The sequence below is a fragment of the Gracilinanus agilis genome, chromosome 4, assembly GCF_016433145.1.
Source record: "Gracilinanus agilis isolate LMUSP501 chromosome 4, AgileGrace, whole genome shotgun sequence".
NCBI lineage: Eukaryota > Metazoa > Chordata > Mammalia > Didelphimorphia > Didelphidae > Gracilinanus > Gracilinanus agilis.
In genome coordinates, this window is record NC_058133.1 from 471556329 (window position 1) to 471577030 (window position 20702).

Here is a 20702-nt window from a genome sequence, read left to right on the forward strand (position 1 = left end):
ACTAGACTCATCATCCCCATGACAAATCTCCTTAGCAGAAACCTTGTTCTAGAATCTGATTTTAATTAAAAAGCTCTTGTATCTACCGATAAACTCTCACACCGACTATATCCACTGTCTTTAATTGGCCCACTTACGCTTGTTTTTGCCAATGTTCATCCTCTTTTGTGTACACTTGGATTTCCTTATACTTTTCTCCAAGTCCAAAACTTCCAAAATCTTGCACAGTCAACATCTTTCATCTGCTTTACTACTAACCAAAGGCCATCTCCTGTGCCTTAGGATTTTTCTTCTATGGATCTCAAAAATTTAGTACAGTTTATTCAGTTACCTGCATTAAAATAAGAAAATTTAACTTAAAATGGCAGACTGAATCTAATAATAATTGAAATATTTTTGCCATTTGACTTTGAAATTATTTTTTTATTTACATTTGTATATTATAATAATACTAGGCAGCTAGATGGTAGTGCTAGGCTTTCCTGGAGGCAGGAAGATGAGACAATCTCAGATACTAGTTGTGTGACCCTGGCCAAGCCACTTAACCATTTGCCTCAATTTTCTCATCTGTAAAAATGAGCTAGAGAAGGAAATGGCAAAACAGTTTATTATCTTTTCCATATTTTCATGTTTTGGAAGAACATACATACCACAAATTACATCAAAAAATATAATAACAGCTAATATTTTTGTGCCCCAAAGCATTATTATCTAATTATTATTATCATCACATATTTATTATTATCTTATTGTTGTTATATTATTATTATTATTAAAACATCTCATTTGATCCTTCCAACAATACTGGGAAGTAAGTGCTATTATTATCCCCATTTTACAGATAAGGAAATTGAAGCAAACAAAGGTTAAGTGACTTCACCTTTGTCACTCAGCTAATAAGTGTCAGAGGCCAGATTAAAAATCAGGTCTTCTGGACTCCAGGCTTCATGCATCATCCAGTGAACTACCTAATTGCCTCATATGATTATTTCTGATGTTCCTAAGAATTCAAGTAAAATAAAAATCATGTAGCCCTATTGCTGGATCATTGAACTGGGTAGATCTTGGAGGCCATTCAGTCCAGCCTCTTCAGTTGTTAGATAGGAACCAAAGGCCCAGAGATGGCAAATAACTTGCTAAAAGTCAGGAATTAAGCTCAGGTCTTTTGACTCCAAAACCAGCACTCTTTCCATGGCACCAAGTTGGAGGGTGATAATAGGCTGTACATATCCCTACATTGAGCTTTGTTTAAATCAGCCTTGAAATCTCTTACGTGTGAAAAATAAAATGTCTCCTAAGCATTCCAAGAACTAAGTTAAACAGGTCTTTCCCACCTTACACCTGGAAATCGTCTTGGTGGTTAAGTGTTTTGTTTTCAAAGAATCTCCACTCTGGTAAGTGTGGTACAATGTGTCAGGGGCAGAACCTTAGAAATCAACAGAATCAGTAATTAAACCATTTTACTTTAGGTGTTATCAAAAAATTCAAAAGCAGAATTTGCTGGATTTCTGACTATCTTCCAGGTAAGGTTATTACTCTTTGGCCATAAATGGATATTTCATAGGCAGGATGAATTATTATAGACACTATGGAATGCCCAGTTTGGGTTGCTATTTTAAAACTTTGATTGAACGACACATTTCCTTTGGTACTACTCCATGCCCTTTTCTTTTACAGCCCTGTAAAATGGATAATGAAAAATATTACTATTTCCTGCCTAAAAAATTGTGGTATATAAATGTAGGAGGATTTTATCCCATAGTAAGAAATGATGAATATGCATAATCCATTGAAGCACAGAGCTGTAAAAATAATGTATAAATTTACAATATAAATGGAAAGAATACCAGAAACAATACAAAACAAAAACATGAAATTGAAGGTTCTATAATAGACTGTATGATAATCAGGCTTGTCTGTAAGGATGAAAGGAGAAAGTGCTCTCCCCCTGGTCTTCTTTGTAGAGGTAGGGGACACTGTCTATATTGCCAGATCAAGGTACTGTTGGTTAAATTAGTTTGGCTGAATAGCTTCCCTCCCTCCTGGCCTACTCTCCAGCTCTCTTTTTTATTCTATTATAAGGGAAAGCGGTCTGGGGAAAAATATTGATATGAAAATAAAAAATAACAATTAAAAATTTTAATGTCATTTTTACTTTATAGGAGAAGGAACTGAGGTATATATAGGAAGAGTAAGAGATTTTTTCCAAGGTCAAAAATTTAGTGTTGGAGTAAGGGCTCAAACCCTGTCCCTTAATTCCAAATCCAGTGCCATTTTCCCCAGAAGTGTGAACCAAATTTAAAGGTTGGGAGATATGGTGTATTTAATGCAGCATCTTTCACCTTGCCAGGGAGATAGAGGTCTGACCATGCTACCTGCTTGCTCAGTAAGCTCCAGTGGTCTATCTTTATTACACATTTTTTTCCCTTTCCACATTGGTTTTCTTGCTCTTTCTCACATGACAGTGCCATCTCCATGCTTTTGCCCCATCTGTCCCATTCCTGAAATGCACTCCTTTCTCAGCTCTAGCTTTTAAAATCTCTGATTTCCTTCTATGTTTAGCTTAAGCATCATTTTCTCCATGAAGTTGTTCTTGATTCCCTTGTATTTCTTTTGTGTGTAGTTAGTCTAGAGTATATATGTTGCATGCATGCTTGCTGCTTGGATAAAAGGTAACTTATTAAGCTCCTAGAGGGCAAGAATGGTTTCATTTTTGTTGCTCTTTTCCTGGTGTGTAGCTCTTCATTGGTGCTCAGTGGTTTCAGTCCTGTCTGACTCTTCATGACTCCATTTGAGGTTTAATGGTTTTCCATTTTCTTCTCTAGCTTGTTTTACAGATGAGGAAACTGAGGCAAACAAAGTTAAGTGATTTGCTCAAGGTCATCCAGCTGGTAAGTGTCTGATGCTAGATATGAACTCAGGAAAATGAGTGTTCCTGACTTCAGGCCTTCACTGCTTAGCATTTAGTAGGCATTTAAATCAATGTTTGTGGATTAATTGAGAGCACCAGCAGGTTTTCTTCTTTAATATGGCTTGCAGAATGGTGCTGCATTAAAGAACACTGGATTTTGAGGCAAAGAGCCTGGGTTCTAACCCAACCACCTGTGGGACACCGGCAACTTTGGCAAATCCTTTAATTGACTTTAGAGGTCTCAGTTTGTTCATCTGTAAAAGAGAGGGATTGCACTAGATGGCCTCGAAGGGCCCTTCTAGCTCTAAATCTATGATCCTACATAGCCTCCCGCCATGAAAGAAGTAAAGTCAACCATCTAATTCTTCATGAGCTTATTATGAGCAATAAGAGTCACACATTGAGTTTCATTAACCTGTCAGTTGTGGATGATTCGGAATGGCAGACTGGTTCTGCTTTGCCCTTCTCCCTTACTTTCTTTCCAATTTTGGTTTCTGGGGTAATAAAGCAGGACTCCATTCTAATTAGAGATTTCAGGAGGAATCCACAATCACAGATTCCATCCATCTCTGCCTCCTCTCGTGCATATCTATCTGCCTGAACTGCTTTTGGACTCACTGAAACAAGGAGAAGTCTGACAGATCAGGGCATCTCTCTTGGCTCCGATTGTGAGTTAGTGTCTCGAGTTATGTCCTCCACCTTTTATCTTCCATCTGCAGTGATTACAATGTGGGCTAGGCAGCAGTTTAAAATGTGGAGACTCACAATTCAGAGACAGCTGTGGGAATCAGAGATTGGATCTATGTACAGGCCTGCTGGAAATAAAAGACCATTGACTTCAGCAATGGTAAGGAAACACCTACCAAACACACACACATATACACACACATGCACACACACACACACACACACACACACATACACACACCTTTCAGAAGAGAGGTAGTCAGTAAAATTCTCCACATATGGCAAACATATTTTAGGGGAAGCAACACGACCAGCAGCCGGGGGAGAAAGAGAAAGAAAATAATGAGAAAAATCTTCAATGAGTCTTAAATTGTTCCAGTCAGACTGTTCAGAAAGAATGCAAAGGAATGGAGACAAAAACTATTGGTAAAAGCAGAATTATAGTTTCAAAAAACCATTTTCTACATTTACAGTTATCTCCAGAAACAAAATGAAGATGTACAGGATTAATAATATAGAGGAATAATTTATTTTAAAGGAAAATCAAACTAAATAAAAATAGTATTTCAGATGTATTATACTTTCCATTACAGATATGTTCCTAAAAAGTCATATATAAATTGAATAATGTTTTTCATTGATTCGCATCATTTCAGAGATACTTTAATTGTTAATTAATCATCAATTGACAGTGGTCACAAAACTTTAAACAGTTTAAAATATTAATTTTAGTGAATTATGGAGCAGGGTAGGAAATCAATATTTGAAGGATTAGTTAATCTTCATTTACCTTTTTCATAAGGTTGTAACTTTCCCTATTAGATTTCAGAAAAAACAACCACATTTATGTTGCTTGCCATATCAAGAAAAAAATCAGGAAGAAAGAATGGTAAAATTATTAAATGGTCATAGAGCCAAGGTTATTAGAGATGCTGGCATTTAATCAAGTGATCTTAGTATAGGCTATATTGTTTATAAAAATACATATAATTCAAAGGTAGTTTAGAATCGGATGAGCTGGATTAGGATCCTGACTCTACCATTTAATCTCATTTAATTACTTATAAAATATAAGAATTAGATTAGATCAGTAGTTCTCATTTAGTGGTTCATGAACCCTAAAATGTTCATGCTAAAAATTCTTTAATGGCACTTAAAGCAGTAAATGATTGCCCACTTATGTTTGGAGAGTTATGGGTTTGTCTCTTCAGGAATCTGAAATTGCCATGATCATGTACACACTGATCTTGGTGCTTCTGCATTGATTTCAACAAATTCTGTCCATTTTTAAGTGCAGTTTCTTAATCTGTCACCAAATTGTTTCCAAACTGCCACAAGGATTTGGCAATCAAGAGCAAATTGATTCCCAATGGATGGTGAAATGCAGGTGCATCCCCTCATTTGCACTCTGTATATAGCACCAGACTAGCTCCCTCATTCTCCTATGTTACCCTGTAATCATACAGCATCAGCTACATCATCACATGAGAAAGATGTTATGAACGTTTGCATTCTTGCAGCACAAGTATTAGGCAGTCTGAAATGATCCACAATTGATAATACTGGATGAGTATGTGCATTACAGGATTTTCAAATAAACTGATTAGTGACATTGGTCAGTTATTTAGCAAAGTTTCTGCAAAGCTGTGGCTGATCTGCCAGTGTTAGAAGAAAAGAAAGTCAAATCTGAAGATGTTTTTCCTTCTTACAAATGTTAATTTATATAAAAACACCATTAAAAATGAGGCAATACTTGCAAGTGAACTTATCTGATATGGTAATTGTTATTGTTAAAAAATAAATATTTTATAGGGTAACTAGCAATTAATTTTTTATTAATTGATTAGGAGGCTAAAAATTAAGCAAATAAGTTTCCATTCCTCAGCAAGGGAGCTTTTTATAATTTTCCTATCATTTTCCACCATGCATCTGTGTGAGCAAGCATTCTCACTTTATTCTTGTTTTAAATCAAGATACAGAAATAATCCCAGTAATAGTTTATGGAACCAATTTTAAGACTGTGTCTGTCTGGTATTGAGCCAAATGTTGCAAATCTTTATTCAAATAAAGTATAAGAATGATTTTAAGTTTATATACAATTATATTATATTAAGCATCTTCCAGGTTTTAACCAATTTCAGTGTAAATTTTATATGTAGTCAAAAACTTTGTAAAATGAAGAAATTTAATATGAAATCTTACAGATAAGTAGTAAACATATAAGACCTTACTGGATTCCTTCCTTTAATTTTTACAATGTCCTACATAAAATATTCATAATTATTTTGTAATTAGCTTTAAATTCTATATTTATATAGTTTTCACAATTATATTTAGAATAAAATTTTATATTTTGTAATTATAATTACATAAGGGAAATTGCAATTTGGAACTTTTAGGGGTAAAAATTGTCATTGGAAGCATTTAATGAATAAATCTAAAAGAATATAATGAGTAAAATGTTAAATTTTCCTGGGGATTCACAACATGTTTGTTGGTGGTGGGAGGTATTTTTAGAACAACAAAAAAAATGTTGAGAATCCCCGGACTAGATAATCGCTAAGGTCTCTTTTGGGGTCCAAAATTCCATTATTCTAGATCCATGTTTTCATCTACTAGATAGACCATAGGTCCATGTTGGTGAATGCATGGCATGCATGCCAGAGGGGGTTGCTCCCTTCCCCCTCTGCTCATGTGCCTGAGGACATTTCTCACATCACCCATCTCTCTGCCCAGCAGCCCAATGGGAGCGCTTCCTTGCTCCCGTCTGAGGTAAAGCTGGGGGACTCACATGTGGCATGAGGGTTGCAGTTTGGGCACCCAGGCTCTAAAAGGTTCGCCATCACTGCCATAGGTTAATAATAATAACCTTTAATTGTTAGTGGATTTTGTGGAATTTATGAAGCAAGTTGAGAAAAGGAAAATTTTGGCTGGCAATTTGGAATTAAAGTTACAGATGTCAAGCTCTCCCTTTTATTCCATAACATGAGGTGCTTCTAGTCAGGGTGAATGTGTGTGGTTTTAACTCTGAGGAAAATATTAAAAAATCAGAAAGAGGTTGAGAAGAAAATTCTTTGTTAAAATTGCATTAGCTGTTATTTTATGAAGGAACACAAGAGGAATTTAATGAAAAGTTTGCCATCCTTTCTGGAGACATTGTTTCCTGTAACGGCTGAAGACAAAGAAAAAAAGAGAAATTTATTTCCTGAGAAATTTAATTTAATTCCTTTCTTTAAGAAGAAACGACTCTCAAGAGACTCTAACTGGCATTTTAAGTGAGCTGAATAGTGAAGTGAGTTTGTAGAAATGAAGAGAAGTCATTTACATATATAGCAAGGGCTTGAGGTGATTCTGGCTATGCTCATTTACACAGTTAAAATAATATAAATAATGATATCTTTTTTTCATTATAATTCCATTGTTAATAAACTATACATTTGATAACTTTGAAATTTATTAATTCTAAGAGTCCAGGAAATTTACTGTATAGATATAAGTATATTCAGAAAGGAAGCTTCTCCAGCTTATTAAATGAATCATATTTGATTAACTTGAGTAGGGGAATCAATCTAACCAATTAATTAATGAGAAAGAGGTTACAACTTTATTACTTAACTAGAAAATTTCCAAATGCACCCCTAGATTACTCAAGGGCTCAATATGTTAAGACTGAATGTTATTAATAACTTGAAATAACATAAAGGCATCTTTAACAGACTTGAGGATGACACGAAGTTGGTTGGAAGAGCTAATACACTTGACAACAAATCAGTTTTCAATAATATGCATTAAGTAATAAATGAAAATGTAGTCAAGTTGGTTTAAAAAATAAATTGTAGGATGGATGGGGGACAACCTGGCTTAAGAGAAATCCATATTTTTAAAAAGATAAAAAAGTTTTCAATGGCTGGAATAATAAGAGCCAAAAGTAGAATGCAACTACTAAAAAAACCTAATCATATCTTGGACTGCATCCATTAAAAGAAGGCAATAATCCTGCTATAATATGTAAGGATCCAAGCTCTGTAGATGATACTGTGTTTATTTCTAGGAACATTTTAAGAGGGAAATTTGATAGATAAGTTTTATCAACATGATAAAGCATACAGAATTCATATATGTGAAAATGATTTAGGGAACTGCTTATGTTTAGCCCAGAGAAGTGAAGATTTAAGGAGATCATGATAACTTGTTAAATATTTGAAAGCTTGTTATATGAGAGAGAAATCTGATTCATTTTGGGTGACTTGACAAAGTAAAACTCAGAACAAGATAGAAGTTATAGGGAAGCAGATTCTGGCTCATGATAAAGAAATAGTTTCTCAAAATTGGAATTGTTTAAAAAATAAATGAATTGCCTCACCAAGTAGTGAAGATTCCACCAATTGGAGTGTTCAGGAAGCAGCTGAGTGAACATCTATCTTGTTGTAGGGATTCCCTAATTGGGAGAGAGCCACATCAAATGCCCTCTAAGGTCTCTTCTAATTCCTAAGAATGTATGATTCTAACAAAAAGTAAAATTCACTTTAAAGTGGGAAACAATAGTAAGACAACAAATGTAATTTTTTGTTCTTTAAATTCATTCATTTAATCAATATTTATTGAGGTTCTATATTATGTGTGAGATATCGTGTTTATGTGTCAGAAGCTAGCAGGGATGCAAAGATATATAAGACATGGTCTCTGACCTAGAGAAGTTTCTAATCTAGCATAGGATCTCTATTCTGGCATATTTATAATATCAAGTGATGACATTGTAATTGAACTACTATAACTGAAACACACTAAGGAACAACACTACCCAATCAAAACTTGGATCTTTTCACTTCTTCCTTCACCGCGAACTTCCCCTTATCATTCCTTTGCAGAGGTGGGAGATACACAGGTCTGAGGTACTACATATTTTCAGATGTTTCTTAGATGTATGAATTGGTTTTACTGAATGCCTTTCCTTTCTCATTTTCTTTTCAAAACAATATTTGGTTATAGAGGATGGGTGATTTTTCTGGGAGGGCGAATGTAAGGAAAATCTAGGTAATGTAAAAACAAAAGATATCAATAAAATTTCTTTTTAAAAACTTGATTATTTCTTTATTAGAAGCCTTTAAGGGTCTATACCTCTGGGCTCCTGGGTCTATCTGATGGATGGACTAAGAGAAAATTAAATCATTCAAAGAAGTATCAAATAAAACCCTAGTGACTTCGCTCTACTTTAGCTCAGGTAGGGGAGCTCTGGAGCACATCAAATTCCTAAGTGGTCTCTCAGAGACCTCCAAAAGCCCTGTTTCCTGAGAAGTGACAATGGATATCACCCAATTAATAGGATTTGGAAATGTCTCAATTATTGGAAAATAGTAGACCCTAAATAGTAGATTCATTCTATTGTCAACAGTCTTAAGTCACAGGGAACATTTGTTAAATGACATTACTACATTTTAGTAACAAGTAAAGGTAATCATAGAAGGAAAGGATCACCGTATGTGGCTATTGTAGTCATAACTGACAGGATCACATATAAATATCTGAAAAACAAACAGGAGGCATAAGAATAATTCAGTCTTTCCTCAAACACAAAAAAAGGAGATTGTACAGATTTCTAATGCATAAAACTAACCTGGGACTGTTGAAAAAGGATGCTTTTTTCTGGGTTTATGCCACAGGCAAGAAGGACAGCAGTTATGTCCAAGATGCTTTGGTGAAGAACAGCTGGATCTTGGGGGACAGTGATGGAATGGAGATCCACAATGCTGAACAGAACAGAGCTGCATTTTTCTTGTAGACTCACCCAGCTCTCAATGGCACCCAGGTAATTTCCTAGATGAGGGATCCCTGTGGGCTGGATGCCAGAGAATATCCGATGTATGCCATTATTCTAGAACAAAGGAAAACATTACTTCACATTTTTGAAGCCAGATCCTCTAAATTTACCAACATAAAAGATATTGCCACCATCACAGTCATATGCTGAGCACCTATTTACTATTCGTAAAAGACTTTTAAAAATACAAAGACAAGTTTAAGAAATTTATGAACTAGTATGGGAGACAAAGTATATAGACAAAAGGTTAAAAAACAAGAGAAGGAACCATATACTAAGTGCTAACTGAACAAAAAGGACAGATGTGATTAGAATTTAGAGGAAAGGGAGAGATCATTGTGGGTTAAGGCAAAGGCTTCTATCATATTGGCAAGGCTAGAAGCTACTACTATCTATGTGTTTGAGGCTGTTTAAATCATCTTATGGTTAAGCAGGCAGAATAATAGATTTGGGTTTAGGAAACTTAAATTTTATTTCTGGCCTCATCACTTTGACAAATTACTTAATTTTTCTGTATTTCAGTTTCCCTCTATTTTTAATAAAGATAATATTTGCCTTTTCATACGATCCAAAAGATTCGAGTTCTGAAGCAAATTTACGATTTATAATGTTTTGGTTATGGTTATGTTTCTTTGTTGGTTTGTACCTCCTAGTGGTTGAAACCATGATGGTAACATGAAAGAATAACCGGCAATAAAGAGCAGTTGGTTTTGATTTGTCTGAATAATTCTGCATTTCATAATGCAATAAAAAAGAACATTTATCAGAAAATGTGCATTCCTGAAAGAAAGGTGCTACAAAAATAAAATGTATTGTTACTGCTATTTATAACAAATGTGCAGGATAGAGATCTGGACCATTCCAGTCATCCTTCTCGTGTGGAACTTATTTTATTCTACCTTGTTCCTTATAAACATTTCTTATTAGCCCTCTTAATTTTGTAATAGGAAAGCTATTGTTTTATACATCTTTATATCTTTAATAGTGCCTTGTACATTATAGATGCTCAATAAATATATTTGATAAACAAATGGAGATTTTGAAAATATAAATATCATAGCTATAGGACAAAGGGACTTGAAAGATCCCAAGAGTTCATCTAGTTCTCAACTCCATTTTATATAGGAAAAAACTATAGCACACTCAACTATTTTTCACATCATCATCTAGAAACATTTTAAGAGAGTCTTTGCTCTGGAAGAGACACTAACTTCAAGTATAAAAGATTGCTATGTTGAAGAAAAATGGTCCTTCTGTTAGGCTCCAGAGGATAGAGCCAGGAACAATGTGTAAAAAAAGTTAAAATAGAAGAAAATTTTGATGTCAGGGAAAGCTTCCTAATAATCAGAACTATCCAAAAATAGAATGAGTTATCTGAGAGGCAATGGGCTTTCTCCTCCTACACACCACGTCCTTGAAGGTCAGGTTCCTTCAGTGCATGGGTTAGACTAATTGGCTGCTACTGTCCCTTCCAACCCTTAAATTCTATCATTTTTTTGAGCGGGAAAGCTACCATCTTCTCTTTCTCTATACCATCCTACCCCTGGGACTCTTGAAGACAAAAGTCAGCTTTTCCTTGGGGGCAGCTGGGTGGCTCAGTGGATTGAGAGCCAGGCTTAGAGACAGGAGGCCCTAGGTTCAAATCTGACCTCAGAGACTTCCCAGCTGTGTGACCCTGGGCAAGTTTCTTAACCTTCATTGCCTAGTACTTATCGTTCTTCTGCCTTGGAAGCAATACATAGTATTGATTCTACGATGGAAGGTGAGGGTTAAAAAAAAATTTTTTTTTTGACCCAGCTCCTCCTGAGTCATATCTTAATAGCTGGCTTCATTCACTTGTTTGAAGTGCCAAGAGATACTAGAATATATCTTAATTGTTTCCTTCCTTAAAAGTCAATGATCTTAAATTTCCAAGGTACTTCTGCTAAGTTATACTGTCAGGTGCTATAATGGAATTATAACAACTGATTTTACATTTTGCTGCACCTTCATCATCTTCTTATTTACTTTAATAGATCTGTGATTTCATCAATGAAAGAAAAGGGGTTGAGGTAGACATCAGAGAAGTAGAAAGAAAATCAGGACAGTGTAGTATGCCTAGAGGAGAAAAGGTCAGAAAGGGAGGTTGTCAAATGTTTAAAAGAACAAAAAGAAAATTCGGAAAGTGCCATTCATTTTTGGTAATTACCAAGCTATCAGTGACCTTAAAGACATTCAGGACAGTAGATAAGTGGAGATTGATCATAGATTGCAAGGGGTTAAGGACTGTAGGTCTTTTGAGATCCATAGGAATGAAAGGAAAATCCTTTAAAAAGTGTTATGGGCACAGCACTGTCTTAAGTGCTGCAAATACAAACAGAAAACAAGATAGTCCCTGTTTTAATTTTAAATGTTTTGGATATGAACTTGTAAGCATGGAAAGTTCAAAACTGAGAGAACCAGAAGTCTAGAAGCCTGAAGAATCCATGTCATTCTAAGATTTGTCCTGAGAAATCTAATTGTCCCAGCAGAGACTGAAGGCAGCCAAGAGGAAGCTACAGTGATTTATCTGCTGGTTAGGCTAAATTCAGAAGTTAATTTGATGAGGTTAAATGCTATGTAAAAAACACTTTTAAGTTTGAATCTATTTTATCCAGGGACCAAAAATATGCTTTGAAGTGTAGGGCAGAAACACTTCGTAGCTTTTGTTCTTGCTGTTTCTTCAGAGTAAAACATCTCTTTGTAAGAGTAAAACTGGGCTGCTAATCACTGGTGAATTGTGGAAATAACCAAAACGAGAGCTCAAACTGATTTCACAACAGAAGAGATATACCTCATTTCCTTAGGTGTACCCTGAGAAAACTGAAGGGGAGGTTTAGTCTTGCTCTGAGGACTGTACTTATCTGTGAGAATAGGAATAAGCATAAGGAGCCTTAGAATTCATAATGCCTAGGTATCTGTAGCCATTAGAATATCCTTTACCTTTCCTCCTTTGTATTACCTGCTGAATCCATAATCCTTATCTTATCCGACATCTCAAACTTTATATATCAAAACCAGAATTTATTATCTTTCCCCAAATTTCAACTTCTTTATTACTGTAAAGGGAACACCATCCTCAGGAAGGCTTGACAAGTCCAGTTTTAACTTCATAATATCTCTATATGCTATGTTACCTCCACTTAAAAAACTACCACTTAGTCTTGTTCATTAGAATGTTTTGAATTCTGAATTCTCTCTCTCCTATTGTTCCCTTTCCAAGTGAAAAGGCAAGGAATGTAATATAAATTATACATGTGAAATCGTGGAAAACATATTTCCATGTTAGCAAGTTGCAAAAGGAGGGGAGGGGAGAAGGGGGAAAGGGGAAGAGTAAGGGAAAAGCATATGTTTCAATTTGCATTCAGTCTCTGTCAATTCTCTCTCTGGAGATGAACAGGATTTTTAATATTAAGTCCTTTGGAAGTGTCTTGTATCACTGGACTGATTAGAATACCTAAGTCAAAGTTGATTATCATGCGATGTTGCTGTTACTGTATACAATGTGTTCCTAATTCTGTTTACTTCACTTTGCATCAGTTCATATAAGTCTTCCCAGGTTTTTTCTGAAAACATCTTACTCATCATTTCTTAGAGCACAATGGCATTCCATCACAATCATATAATACAATTTGTTTGACTATTCTCCATTTGATGAGTATCTCCTCAATGTCTCTGTCACTACAAAAGGACTGCTTTTGCCCCATCTTCAGGTCTCTAGTGCCTTCCTGCTCTGTAGCCCTCTCTCTAACCAAGTATCTGTAGATGAGTGGAGAGGCAGGGGTAGAGGCAGCAGTTGTAGGTTTGAAATGCATGAAGATATGTTTTAAAATGCTTATTAACAAACATATTCTTTCCCATTTTGCAAATAATGAATGAAAAGTGAAGCCAAAAATAGTCTTCCAAGTTAGGAATGCTGTTTGCTATTATTTAGATAGTAAATCACTTTCATTTCTGATTCAAATTGATAAAGAAAATGACTTTAGGATGGAACAAATTAGGTTTTCGTGCTTGAAAGGCTGAAGATGACACTTAAAAAAAAAGAATCCAATTTAGTAACAAAGGGCTAAGGGAGTTGATTTATAGGAAAGGATACACCAGGTGACCCCTTGTCAGATATGGTATAGTGGGAATTCCTTTCATGTAAGGGTTTGACTAGATTATCCCTGGAAACCCTTCCAACTCTCAAAATGTGTGATTCTAAGTATGTATGTGTTTATATGTCTATGTGTATGCAACTCCATCCCCCCCCCAAAAAAAAGTCCAAAAGAAGACCTCTAAACTTCATTAAAAAACTAGATATGGTATAGAAGAATGTACCATCCAGAAATTCTTGATTATGGAAAGAGAGGCACTATTTGGGGTTGTGAAAATGTACTGAACTGAAAACAAGAACAGGAACATTTACACACAATGGTAGGGAAATTCCCTTATGGTGACCTATAAGTCTTAAGGAATCATCTCCCAGGAGAAGAGGTAGAAATTCCAATTCTTGAGAAAACTGGAATAGTAAAAGTCCTGGAGGAGACTGTGGGAAAGAATTCTAGCAATTGGGAATGGACTAGACATGATCTAATATATCTTTTCCATTTTCTGGTTTCTGAGATTCTATACATCAGTGCAAAGGGAATGATGTTATCAAGAAATAAGGGCAGCATGAATTATTTTGCTGAATTTTCAAGGAGCTATTAAAAAAATAAAACTTCTAAATGAATACTGGATTCTTGGTCTTAAAAATATACAGAAATTGTCTTGCTCCTCTGCAGCAAGTTTATGTTCCCGTCTGTTCCCCCTGTGAGAGTCAGCAGGCAGCCTAGCTGCTTGGCAGGGGAGATATGCATGGTACCATGAGATCATGGGGTTGGAATGTGGAGTTTGGGGGTCGGAAGGATGGGGGTTCTCTGTTCAAAAGCACTAGAGTTGGAAAAGAATGAAAATGAAAGGAGCATGGGTTTCCCAGTGGACTAGGAGGCAAACCACAAGGCAAACAGGCTCAAGCCCAGCCCACAGGCATTCATTTATTCATTCTGATGTTTGGAGTATCAGACATATGCAGACATAGGTCCACAAAAGCTAATCCAGAGAGCACAAAGGATAGAATCTTTCAGAAAACTGTTCTTAATTTTATGTCAGGTGCACATTTGCTGACCAGTTCCATTTCCAATAAACGAATTTTGCGAGTATTGCCACTTGTGTGATAGAAACCACAGGTCATCTTAGCAATGGAATTTGATACATTCCAGAAGAATGAATGAACTGATCTAATCAAATATGAAGATCATATAAGCATCATTTGGTAAAAATAGCTATTATTACTGCTGCCCTGAGGGGAAGATTTGTCAAAATTAACTTAAATTTGATAAGAAATTACAACATAGTAAAAAATTCAGAAGTTATTCACAATTCCCCAAATATAATTTTCTGGAATGTCTAAGCAAAGGTTATTTTATCCAAAGTGGACAAAATGCATTTAAAGACATCTTCTAAAAGGGAAGTAGACTTCATGAAGATTTCAGGTCATAGGCAACAAGAGTTCCAGTGGTACTTAATCAAACTTGATGGCTATTATCTACTCATAGATTACATCCATTTTAACAATATGCTTCCAAGTAAAGGAAAATCAAAGAACTTTGATGTATCCAAGTATCATTGGTATAGTATGAAGTCAGAACTGGATAGAATGCTGGAATCTCAACTCATCTACTTACAAGCTATATGATTACAAGCAAGTCATATAATTTCTCCAAACCTTCAATTTCTTAATCTATAAATAGGGGAAATAATAGCATCTACATCACACAAGGTTATTGTGAAGAAGAAATGAGATGTCTGAAAATGCTTTGCAACCCTGAAAACACTATAAAAATATGAACTGTTACTATTATAATTCTGTCAATATTTCTACTACAAAATAATTAACTAGAAAATACTTGGAATATACATCTTTCTACTTGTCTACCTATAACCTAAGCAAAAAACATAAAGCTCTTTCAATCCTCTGTAATGTTCCTCAATTCTTTTTATCTTGTTTTATTATGCTAACCCTTGGTTCCTCAAATGGAACTTTATCATTTTATCTCAAACAATGGAAATAAATACTTATTCTCTACCAATCTAATATTTCCATTATTTCAGGTGAGTTCTATACAATGCAAAAACACTTATAAGGACCCTGATAATAATGATAATAACCCACATTTACTGAGAGAATGTCCTTCTATTGGAGAATGGCTGAACAAATTGTGGTATCTGTTGGTGATGGATTACTATTGTGCTGAAAGGAATAAAGAACTGGAGGAATTCCATGTGAACTGGAATGACCTCCAGGAATTGATGCAGAGTGAAGGAGCAGATCCAGGAGAACATTGTACACAGAGATTGATAACACTGTGGCACAATCGAACATAACGGACTTCTCTACTAGCAGCAATGCAAGAATCCAGAGCAAGGCTGAGGGACTTATGAGAAAGAAAACTAGCCATATTCAGAGGAAGAACTGTGGGAGAAGAAACACAGAAGAAAAACAACTGCTTGATCACATGGCCCGAAGGGGATATTATTGGGGATGTAGACACTAAATGATAACTCTAGTCCAACTATCAATAATATGGAATTAGGTCTTAATCAACGATACATGTAAAACCCAGTGGAATTGTACGTCGGCTAAGGGGGGTTAGAAGGAGAGGGAAAGAACATGAAACATGTAATGATGTGAAAATATTTAAAATTTGCCGCCCCCCCCCCCACCAAAACTCACATTTACATAGTGTTTTAAGATTTATGAAGTACTTCCTTCACAGCCATGTGATACAGGTAAAAAAAAAATTTAATACAATTTCATAGAAAAAGACATTGAGGTTCAGAGAGTTTATGTAATTTCCCAATCTAGGAAGTGTCTGAAATGGGACTCAAACCCAGCTTTACTGACTCCACCTTATGTACTTTTTTTTGCTGGGTCATTCTTGTCACTACCATGATTTTCACATGTCTACTAAATTTTAAGTAGTTTAAGGCATGAATGAAGTCTCATTTATCACTGTATGTCCACTAATATTTAATATAGTACATTGAAGGTAAAAAGACCTTAATAAATATTTGAGGGAATTAATTTTGCTAAAACTATTAAAGTAAAAATCAAAATGAAAGCACAAAAGGAAATTAAATGTCCTACAAGAAGATGGAGATCAAGCCCAGATTTCAGTTATGGAAATGTTAAGTTCTTTAAAAGCAAGGGCTGTTTTATTTATGTCAATGCCTTGCACCCAAGATGCACTTAAACAATTTTTCCCCTAAATTTGAGTAAATAAATATATTGGGGAAACATGAAGTAGTCTAATTTGACAAGAACTGAGAGTAAATGAACTTGGCTGGAACTCTGCTGCAGTGGGTTGTAATGTCAGAAAATAAAAATGGTCATCTTTATATTAAATATTTAATTAAATAAATATATAACTAATAAAAACCATTCAATAATAATAATAATAGTAAAGAAGTATAGTTTTATTTATAAACTTTTGAAATTTTCTGTATTATGTTTTCTGAAATTTGCCATGTGTTTTATAAACAACTAATTTTGATTTACACAATTACCTTATTAAGTAGGTAGAGTAAGTATTATTATCCTGTTTTATAGATGAGGAAACTCGTACTCTAAGAGGTTAAGTGATTTACCTATAGTCATACTACTAATAACTGTTTAAGTTGGGAAATTAGAACTCTTGATTTTAAGTCCAGTGTTCAATTAGGTTATTGAATTCCTGCTCTGGAGAATAAAAAGAAAAAAATCAGTCTGTGCTCTTAAAGAAGTCTATTTGAGTTACTAGAGTATAATTTGTAGAGTATGACATGGTCAGACCTATACTCACTTTGGCATCCATGTGGAAGATAGATTGGAAGAGAAAAACCAAAGAAGACACACTATGGCAATAATCTAGGTGAGAAGAGGACATGAACTAGGAAGTAGACATATGAGCAGAGGGAAAGGGACAATGCGAGAGATGTTACAGAGGCTGAAACGACAAGATTTGATAACTTGATAACTGATAGATAAATGGAGTGAGAGAGTAAGGAATTGAGGGTAACACCAAGGTTGAAAATCTGGAAGAGTCTGGAAGGATGACTGACAAAAATAGGCAAGTCAGTGTGAGAGGGAAGAGGGAAGAGAGAGGTCAATTTGGAGGGAAAGGTAATGAGTTCTGTTTTGCATGTGTTGAGTTTGAGATGCTTATAGGACATTATATTCAAAATGTCTAATGTGCAGTTGATGATGCAGGCCTGGTACTCAGAAAACAGCCTAGGGCTTGATAGAAATGTGAATCATCTGTATGATATTAGAAAATAAGTCTTGTTATATTAGTTTAGAGATAAAAAGTAGAGAAGCTGCCTTGAGAAAGAACTGGAGTTTCAAACAGAGCTGAGAGTGTTGGTTTCAAGTCTAATGGTTTTTCTGTGGCAGTTACTCTCTGGGAATGGCAGTTGGTCTCTGGCAGTTGGCAGTTACTCCAAGGACTCTCTTTGAGGGCTTGGAGGAGGTAACATCTTTGTCTCTGTCTCTCTCTCTCCCATCTGAGGTAGAAGGAAAGGGTGAGTGTTTTCCTTTCCCAACTTGGGAAACACTTGTGACTATCTATTGCTGTGTTCATGGATTGTTTTAACTCTGAGAAGGCCAAAGAAAAACCTGGTCTTTGGTTTGGACATTAAGTCTGCTAAGGCTCAGGGTTCTAACTTGGTTCTTGCTAAGGCTCAGCCAGTTAGCCTTTGTTATTTTTATAACTTGGAGGCGAAGCTAAGAATTATAAGGATAATAGTGCTAGTTTCTTTAGAATAGTAAAATTTGGTTTAGTCAGATCAGGAAGGATCAGTGTAATCTGTGAACATAGGAGAAGAGGTTCCTTGCAGAATCAGGGAGTTTTATTTGGGTGGAGTTGGAATCACTTAGAGTTAGAAATCCTTTTTATCCTCATATTTTCAATAAATAGTTTATTTTTCTATAACAAGAGTCTCTTTAGTGTCCTTGCGCCTGGCCCTGAAGGGAAGTTCACTTATTCACTTCACTGATATAAACTGAAGATACTTTGCAAACACAGCAAGCAGAGTATTAAAATCAGTTTATAATCAATAATCAGTCAATTGCTCTATTAGTTTTACAGTCATATTTTATTTTTACAATAAGGATAATAAAATTCATGTTTTTGAGTTCATTATGTGGGTGTAAAGACAGAAGGGAAGAATGCCCAGCACAGAATTAGGGGATAGATGAGATGTGGATGATAATTTATCAAAGGCATCTTGAAGAGTAGTCAAACACAAAGGAAGGGCCCCAAAGTAAAGTGATGCCCCAATAATGGAGAAAAAAGAAAAAGTAACTGGGAGGAGAGGCTAGTCAACAGGGTCAAATGCTATCTAAACATCAAAGACAAGGACTGAGAAAAGGCTACTATCATTTTTGTATTTCATCTTACTGTGTTTCATGGCAGATAAGTTAAGCTTTTAAGGTTAAAGAAAATTTGGCTGAGCCCTACTCACATTAGCAAGAGAGAGTTGATCTAATATGTGGTTATGGATATAAATGGTTACAGTTTACAATTGACTTCTATGTGTCAGCCTCAGGGCTCTGACCCATCTGGGTGGACTCAATCATCTTGAGCCATTCCTAGCACAATCTTGGAGACAACTTTTAGAGAAATAACTGAGGATTATAGCTAGGTAGTCTTAGGCGGATTTTGGAGTAACATCTAGTCAGATCAGGGAGCTGATAGAGAGCCAGAAGACCTGAAGCGTTCGTCTTGCAATGAACTTAGATTGGAGGTGTGAGTGAAGAAAAATTAGAGTTAGGGAAACCCTTTTCCTAATCCTCATTCCTTAACCCTAATTTAAAATAAAATAGATACTGTTTTGTTACATAACATCGTTTTCAGGGTTTTGTGGGATACTGGCTCAGTGAGGAAAAGTGAATCTGCTTTCCTCTCGCTAACAGGGAGCTAAAATACCTAGAGACCACAACTGGGTATTTAGGCAGTTCCCTAAGTGGATAACAACATCTATCTACCTTAGTACCTCAATTATAATCCATTACTTCACAGATCAATATATGACAAGGTTATTAATATCTGATTCCTATCTATGCAAGTTAGTATAAAGATAGGGCAGGAAAAAATATATATTTTGACTCTAGAGTCCCCAGTACATAAACTACTCATCATTTCTATTTTCCAAGTCTCTCCTCCAATTAATGTTTGATAGAAACCCTAAGGCAATTAAATTTGTTGCAATAATTCTGATATAAGTCATTGGATGATACTAAGAAGAACCCTCTTTTAGGTTCTCTTGCTGGGAAGCTAGTTAGTACCATAGCTACTGCATTCAATATCTCATAACTATGTTTGAAGAAAAAAATGTATGTGGAAGATTATCATACCACCTTGCTTCTACTTTGTACTAGAAGCAGTGCTGATCTCAGGTATTGGAGAGTTTGATATTGGGTATTTTCACCTAATTTACTTCAAGTTTTTGCTGCTACAAAAAGTGTTGCTTTATCCCTATCATATTATTTCTTATCTCTCTGAATGGCTTTGTGAAGAATTTTCTCAATCCTCTAATAACCCCAGTGTCTAGTGATTTGGGATGGTAACACATATATATGGTTCATGAAAGCCAAGACAGAGCCTAGTCATTTGACCACCTGAACCTTTATTTCCTTATCTATAAAATGAATTGGGAAGAATATTTGTCCTTTGAGGTATCTTCTGATTCTATAATTCTGAGTATGACTCTAACCTCCCTCATATTTGACAAGGAAACTGTTCTATTTTGCCTACAACTGAGTTTGGACACCTGTTTATTGTAAGTCAATGAATGGTCTAGCAGTTGCTGAGGCATATGGGCCAAAAATTCTTAAACAGCTGATAGCCAAGGCCTGTGATAATGTCCCAAATGCAGTTGAGGCAAGAGGCCCCAAATAGTCCAAGTTAAGGTTCATGTGTCAGCCCATCTGACACCACTCATTAGAAATTAAAGGCAACTACTGCAACACATTATCTATGGAGTTATGCACAAGAATTTCCACTTGGTTTGGTGAAGTCAAGTACATTTCTGATTTCTGAAGGTATTGACCTTGACATGGTGTTTTTACCCAGAACCAGCCTCTAGCTTTTCCCCTACAGAAAATTTCCCAAAGCTTTTAACCCCAGGAAAAGGCCAGAGTTAGTACCAAGAGGGAAGAGATTGTTTCTGTTTGCCCACTACCCCAGATGCCCAGACCTAAGCTTG

General features: G+C 35.5%; 1 protein-coding gene across 1 annotated transcript in view; it reads right to left on the minus strand.

The window, feature by feature from the left end:
* The window catches only part of WARS2 (tryptophanyl tRNA synthetase 2, mitochondrial), a 78867-nt gene that overhangs the window by 29694 nt on the left and 28471 nt on the right, over nt 1–20702 (minus strand). Inside the window, exon 2 of the mRNA XM_044672511.1 lies at nt 9213–9470. Within this exon, the coding sequence (XP_044528446.1) occupies nt 9213–9470 (258 nt within the window). The remainder of the gene's footprint in view (nt 1–9212; nt 9471–20702) is intronic.